Source organism: Pollicipes pollicipes, unplaced genomic scaffold (genome assembly GCF_011947565.3).
Source record: "Pollicipes pollicipes isolate AB1234 unplaced genomic scaffold, Ppol_2.1 Scaffold_4881;HRSCAF=5763_pilon_pilon_pilon, whole genome shotgun sequence".
NCBI lineage: Eukaryota > Metazoa > Arthropoda > Thecostraca > Pollicipedomorpha > Pollicipedidae > Pollicipes > Pollicipes pollicipes.
Window position 1 is genome coordinate 55478062 of NW_023596576.1, and position 7520 is coordinate 55485581.

At 50.4% G+C, this 7520-nt stretch overlaps 1 protein-coding gene across 1 annotated transcript; it reads right to left on the reverse strand.

Annotated features, from left to right (window-relative positions):
- Positions 1–7167, reverse strand: LOC119100613 (uncharacterized). Its single transcript, XM_037223691.1, has 4 exons — positions 7150–7167; positions 1718–1973; positions 1396–1510; positions 1–1057 (listed from the first exon to the last, which is right to left on the reverse strand). The coding sequence occupies exons 1-4, from the start codon at positions 7165–7167 to the stop codon at positions 226–228; spliced, it is 1221 nt and encodes a 406-aa protein (XP_037079586.1). The 3' UTR covers positions 1–225.
- Positions 7168–7520: the final 353 nt, after the last annotated feature.

Sequence of the window (7520 nt, forward strand, 5' to 3'; positions counted from 1 at the left end):
GATTCCTTTGTGAGGCATAAGTTTGCATGCATACACTCTCAAGATGCAAACGACCCTCGCACGGCATGTGTACTCTTCCTCATGATCATCTCCTACCTACCACTGTCCTGCTCATAGCGTAGCATCAAAGCTATGATTTCATAGAAGCGTAGCATCCACCCTGCATCTCCGGGATCTCCGCAAGGAATCTTCAATTTTGCAACAGCGTCCCATGCAATCCGCCAGCTACGTTTGCACCAGGTTCGCCGTCACGTCTGGCTTAGCGGCGGACTTTTGACCTCGGGTTGACCTGTCCCAGGTGTCCGGTCCGTTCTTGACCAGCAGGATCTCGTACAGCAGGCTGACGGGCCGCTCCACGCCCGGGAACATGAACCGCTGCCTCGCCACCTTGTTGTAGTCCCACTGGACCACGTTGAAGCCGACCCGCCGCAGCAGCCCGACTGCCCGGCTCGCAGTCCGATAGAAGTCCATCTCCGGCCGCGGGTCGAGCCGCAGGTGGACGTCCAGTCCGATCTGCTCCACCGCATCCAGCACGAACTCGCCGCTGCCGTCCAGCAGCTGCTGCGACAGCATGTCCAGCTCGCTGCCCTCGATGTCCAGCTGGAGGTAGCTGATAGGCCGGCCGATGTGGCCCAGCATGCGCACCACCTGGTCCAGCGTGTGGATGTGCCACCCGTTGACGTTGGTGTGGTTATTGCGCCCGACGCCGATCTGGTGGAAGGTGACGCCGGCCGGCTGATGCTGCTTCGGCAGGTCCAGACGCGGGCTGAAGGCGTGCACCTCGCAGCCCAGCTGCACCATGGCCTCAGCGAAGCTCCACTCGGCCTGCACGCTGAACGCATAGACCAGACACTGTTTGGAGGTGGCCAGCCGCATGGGCGGGTCCAGACAGGCGAACCGGTCGCCCAGCTTCAGACAGCCGGCCGACGTGACCGCGCCGCCGAACTTCAGCAGCCGTTTACAGGAGCCGGTGGGCTTCTCAGCCCAGTCGAAAAGCCGACGGAACACACTCTTCTCCGGCTCCGAGAAGCTCCGCTGGCTGGCAGAAGAGCGGGCCCTGCAGCGGGAGAAAGGGGTCGGGTCAGCCCGGGAAGTGGGCGCCGCCACCCCACCAGCCGGTGAGGAGGCGCGGATTTCGGAGCAGGCGACTGGAGCGGCTCTGCGGAGGGCCGGGTCTGCTGGCGCTGTATGAGGGATGACATGTGACCATCTAGATCGCGTTCTGCTTACGGAAGGCACAGCAAGTTATCAATGAAATAGATTACCCAACACGGAGAAGGTGACGAGTTTAAATTCATAATTGTTCATGGTTTTTAAGACTGTGCACGTTCACACCTAACAAGTATGTAATCATCTGGCACAGCAGCAGCGCTCTCTTCGCTGTTGCTGACTCACGTGAAACAGCTGAGACCAGTAGAGCTGCCGGGAGGCACCGAGGGGGGCGGCGACGGCAGCGGCGCCGCCGCAGGCTGTGCTGGTGCATTTGCCGGTTGTGCCAATGCCGCCGCCGCTGCCGCCGCGGGCTGCGCAGGGGCCGCCGCGGGCGGCGCAGCGGGGGCCGCCGCGGCAGCAGGGGCCGCCGCGGCCTGCGGCGCCGGTTGGGCTGGCGGCGGGGTCGTCTCTGGCGTCTCGGCGCTCGCCTGAGCCGGCTCCGTGGCGGCCGTGGTGCTGCCCGTGACGCCCTCGGCCGTCGAGCCAGCCACCAGCGGCGCCTCACGCTTGGCCGGCTGCGCCTGGTCGGCGCCGACTTCTCCCCAGATGTCGTCGGTGACAAAGGACGGGTCCTCGGCCGGGATGTAGGGCACCTCGTCCGGGATGGCGCCCGGCTCGAGGCTGACCGGCTCTGGCATCGGCGGCGGCCGCGGCTGGCGCACGGCCAACACCATGAAGAACGCTCCCCACACTACCAGCGTGGCAGTGACCGTGGCCCGTTCCATGAAGGAGCGTGGCACCCGGTACGCACGCCGGACACTCTGGGGAGACGGGCGACGCGTCAGCAGAAGTCCCCGCTCTTCATGTACCAGTAACTACCGATGGGTGTGATGGGGTCCTCGTCCTCGCTGCCCCGGGACAGATGACATTAATGTTGGACGGTTTTCGTGTGAGATGGAATTAGATAGGATTCCATTGGAATGCGACCATGGACTTAAGGAACTCAATTCGAGCGGTTACTTTCACGATTCAGGTTACGCTAATGGGTTCCTTTGACCTGTTCCCATTGTTTGGCAGCGTTTTTTCTTCTTCTTTTTTGTCTTCCCAGTAGGTGTTCTGAGTCCTGGTTGGTCTGAGCAGTGATATCTACGTAATGTGCTACACGAACAGACAGGCACATTTATTTTGGCCAAACCTGAGCGGAAACATACGCGTCATGAGTCGTTATCTACGGCCGAGCCACATAACCGAGTTTCGAAACCAGTTCCGCCTCGAGCACTTTGGCAGAAAAGGGACTTAACGGTCCGTTTTCAGGGTCAATGACCCGCATGGCATTCACGATGGCATCCTTGGGATCCACCCAGGTCAGGGTTTTAAAGCTCTAGTGTCAATAGAAGGGCCACTTCTTGCGGCAGTTTACGGGCTGATGAGCGTCGTATGTTGAATAACAGGTTTGAAGACGGGTTCAGTAACCTAGGCGCGGAATCTGGTTACCTTCACGTATGTTGTTGTAGCCATTTGATGTCGGTGATGCGCAAGTAATTCACTGTTTGGAACGGTTCTGCGGTTAGTGCGTTTTCAAAATTCAGGTTGAAAAACTATCGCCAAAGATATAATTAAAATGTTTACGTCAGCATACAAAATATGTAATTATGTCATGCCCACAGTTGCTAGAAGAGGTACGATTATCGTCTGGTGGAAAAGCTGACGCAAACGGCCTCGCGCCGGTCCAGAAAACCTGGAAAAAATGAAGGGAAGTAGAAATATTTTGGTCCGCCCCGACGGCTCCGTTGTTTAGAGCGCCTGCCTTCCCTTCCATCCGCCCGTGGCGGGGCAGGTTCGAGTCGCTTTAGTCGCTCGCTTTTTGTCCTTGACAGGCATGGCCTGTGGCCGGCGGCAACGGCCGCACTAAAGGTCAGGTGACGTCAGAGGGCAGGACGGACCGTGCCGAGCATTGCGGCACGTTAAACTTTGAACGCCAAAGTCTGCCGTTGACCTGGAATTGCGCGGGTGGATGGTGGGGTCAGGGCTCAAACAAGCCATGTTCGGCGTCAGCTCTTGTTCCAGAAATGCATGCATTCGAAAGGTTTGGATTATTTTCTTTTTTAATCAAAGATTGATAGAGGAATTCCATAATGTGGTGCTGCGACAAAGGGATAAACGCTTTTACGCTTCGCTCTCCCTAAAGAGGAGAATTGGAGCAAGTAAGTCAATGTAATCACTGAAGACAGATTACTAATTTATACCCGAAAACCGAAAACAGTTTGTGATTCTACCAAATAATTCAGGAGTAATTATAACGTTGACTCTGCTGTACCGGTTGTCATCGAATATCTACCAAGAAATGTAACAAAGCGAATAATTGACGGAGAAACATGTACGCCACAGCACCTGTTGTCACTCACATAGATCGATGCTGACTTCGCATCAACAAAAAGAGGAAATCACCTGGTTCCAACGGCTTCATGGCCTACTTAGGACTCTTGTTTTATGCAAGTAGTGTCTTCTTTATACAGAAGTGTGTTGTACATGCAGGAAATCTCACTATCACTTACGTATCACCAGGATATCATCACGCTTATATGCAGTGCTGTCCAGCCAATAGGCTTTATCAAAGACAGGAAACCAGTATATTTCGTTATTGTACGTTGCAAAGCATATTCTCAGCAATAAATCGCCAATTAAAACGTATAGTGCACCACACCATACGGCCCCACAATCAGCATATCTCAAAGGGAACTCTATCAGCGATTGTCCACTTTCACAGTGAGCAGAATGCCTTGTTTCAATACGATCGACTCCAGTCTTTTAATCGAGCTATGAAGGAGACAAACACATTTCCTCAATGCCTGGCCTGTTTGAAGTAATGACCAATCTAAGCCTTCATCTGCCAATAAGCGGTGCTCCGTTCCGCCCTGCATATCGGCTGGATTGTGCCCCGCGCTGGGGACTCACAATTATTCCAACGTTTAGTTACTTTTCAGTTTCGTGCCGCCTCTCATCGCGCGGTATTGCCACACAGCCAACAGTGGCCAGTGTGAGGGGCCTAGACGATACGTTGATAAAACCAAGTGTCCTCCAATAGAAGTTAATGGGGACAACCCACCCCTTTAGTTACTAAGAATTTCGTTTCATATCTAGAAAGCAAAGTATCCCATAAATGAAAGGATATAAAACAATGGAAGCACAGACATCTCACACAAACGGGTAAAATAGCTGCAATCAAGTCCTTCATTCTGTCTAAATCAGTGCACATATTCCTGGTATAGCACGAAGCCACACACGTGTTCTGACGCGACCCTAGACGGTAGGCATGTCTATAGAAGCTGAACAAAACTCGCTCAATCACACAGATTTGATGGTTTGGGCATGATTCATTTCAACCGAATTATTCACAGAGTGTGAAGATTTAACAGGATCATTTCGGTCTAATTCTGTTGGTTTAAGCTGGCACATGGTTATATCCCTCACACCGAAGATCTTTTAACGGGCGATTCGAAGACAATTGAAAAGAATATAACCAATACTATGCGTAGAGGTTCTGGAAGAATGAATTGGAAGCATGGTCTTAGTTTTACGAATTGTATAAGCCTAACAACTTTAAAATAACTGGTGAAAAGATTAGTTTCGGATATTACCAAAGTTATCACCATCATGGTGAAAAAGAATGATAAATCGTGGTTTCAATTAAGAATTCCAGTTACAAGCTTTCTGCAAAAAACGAATAGAAAATAATGCAGCATACGGCTTGCCTTTTTTGTTCTAAATATCGTATAAGACGTAATGAAAACTTGACCGGACGTACTAAAAAGGTGAAATGCTAAATAACCAATGCCATATTCACTGATACCTTAAAGGGAATGTTTCTTATTTGAAGATAATGAAGCAAGCATCAGATTTGATGACACAAGTTCACTTATGATTATCGGTATACTTTCAAAGGGAAACGATTACGTGATCGCACATTCCACAACATTGATTGAGAACTTATTGATGACCTTTGTAGTTGGAAATGGTGCTCAATGACGCCAGATATGAACGATTCGACTATTATGTTTGTTTGGCCTTGATCGCCGCAAGGCTTACGGAATGGCAGGCTTTGAATGGCATTATTATGACGTCATGGGTGCCAAGGTAGCTTTGAAATATCGCGGAGCGTGGCCCAGAAATAAGAGGGGTTTAAGTCTTAAGAACGGCAGGGCTGTGAACTGCACAAAATGATCCTCAAGATTGCTATTTCATTTCAAAACCTCACTGAGAAGTGGAACACTCTTTAAGGGATTAACGCTTTAAGTGGAGACACCAAACTATCACAAATAGCATGATGCATAGCATAGTGACATTTAAGCAAAGCGTGTGCGCACAAAACAAACACCTTCACATACAAGCACACGTATGCGCATGTGCACCCACACGCGCATACAAACACACAGTACTGCGTGACGGGCCTGGCTGCATGTGACGTACATCCTTATGCGCATGCAAACAAATAGCCCTGCATAATGAGCTTGACTATATGTGGACCAGAATCACTTTCTGTTAGTAAAACGCATTCAGGAAATCCGTTGGAATATAGCACGATGCGTGGACGGTTGGGGCAGCAGATTCCAACTAATCCTTTCATGAGATGATTCATCGATGCAAGCACACCTGTTCCCGAAATAGAATATTAGCAGTTGAAAAGTGAGCAATGGGAGTGTCTTTAGTCTGCTTTCTTGTCCTCTTGATGGCCATATTAACCATTGCGTGACATTTAAATAGCTATCAAAAACATGATGAGACCTTTGCGTGCTGGAGAGTCCAATTTGTAGCATTTATTTGAAAACTGTTTCGCAGCACGCAGATAACTTTGATAAAGCTTTGATCATTCTAACATCGCTGAGCACGTGCGCACTTGTGGTTGCATGATCCAGAGATAAGCCTTTGTCCATCTGATGATCGTCGTGTGTGCTTGGGCTGGTTTTAGGTGCCACGTGCTACCTAAAAACAGCTAAAACTATGTCTCAGAACCCCATCCTACCCCATTATCATTACATTGAAGTACATATAAAACTTCGCCAGTTTGATTTGCTACTGTTGGAGAGAAGTGCAGGGGCCTGTTTTTACTGCAACCAATGGCATAAAGCAGTGCGTTCGAAGGTGAACATGATGTTATACTTAATGAAAGTCCCAGGACTATTTGTTATAATGGAATGGTAAGTGTGATAAGGTGTGGTAAAGTAACATCAAATCCTTAAACATTGGAAAAAGCTTAGGCAGTCATACAAACCGTTCGTAGGTGTCAAAGACAGGGCGAACTCACGTGGTCCGCATTATCAAACCTCTGCAGACATTAATATGTGCGTGAATAAACGTTGGCACTGAAAAATTCGAGATGGGCACGCAAAACAAAACAGGTCAAGCATTGCATTGTCATGTAATGTTTTCCGTCGTACAAGAAATTTCGCGCGTCGTCGGCACGCTTAGATAGTTGATAATGCAGGAAATTTTTGTTGAAATAAGAATGAAAGGAATTGGCAGTGTATTGGAAATGGTGTATTGCGTATTGGAAACATATTGGAAATTTGTGCTGGAAATCTTTAAGCTGTGCTCCCCTCACACACACACACACATACACTGTCAATTCCTATAGGTGCCCCTGACCACAGAAGTATGTACAAATGTCTTCACGATGCAGAGCTGCAACAACTGTAGTAAAAGCGTAATATAAGCGTCACTGGTGATACTAAATGACCGTGCGCCATGCATTTTTCGGTGTTTGGAGCAACCAAGATAGGGACGATTTTCCCCAGAATGATGGTGCTTCTGCCGTAAATCCTTTCCATTTTTGTAGCGCATTTCAGTATTTTCATAACGATTTTACTCTTGTGATGACTGGTGCCAGTCGTTGGTACGACACCATTCAGCGAACAACTGGCAGTCTATTAGCCCCGTGCAGCACACATCGGTCGCCGCCAACGACAGCGGCCTGCTGCTGCCTGGCGTGTGAGCACTCACCCCCGACCTGGACACCATGGCGCCGGTGTCGATCCGCACGTCAGCACCGTCTCCCACTGCCTGTGGAGCACCTTATCTCGGCCGATGGTCGACGCTGTCTCGGACCGCGCCGCCCGGCCGGCCACTTAAAGCGGCTCCGCCCCGTCTTGTCGTAACGGGACGGACGGGACGCCGTGTCGGAGCAAATGGGACGCCGTGCTTGGACAGGGGAACCCTGTGCCGGGGCAGGGGACGCCGTGCCGGGACAGGGGACGCCGTGCTGGGGCTCCAGCAAGCTCACCACAGACATTTTGCATGGTCTGTTTGTTAACTCTTCGAAAGCTGTGCTATATGCAATGACTTATTTCCAGACATGACGGCGGCTCACGAAG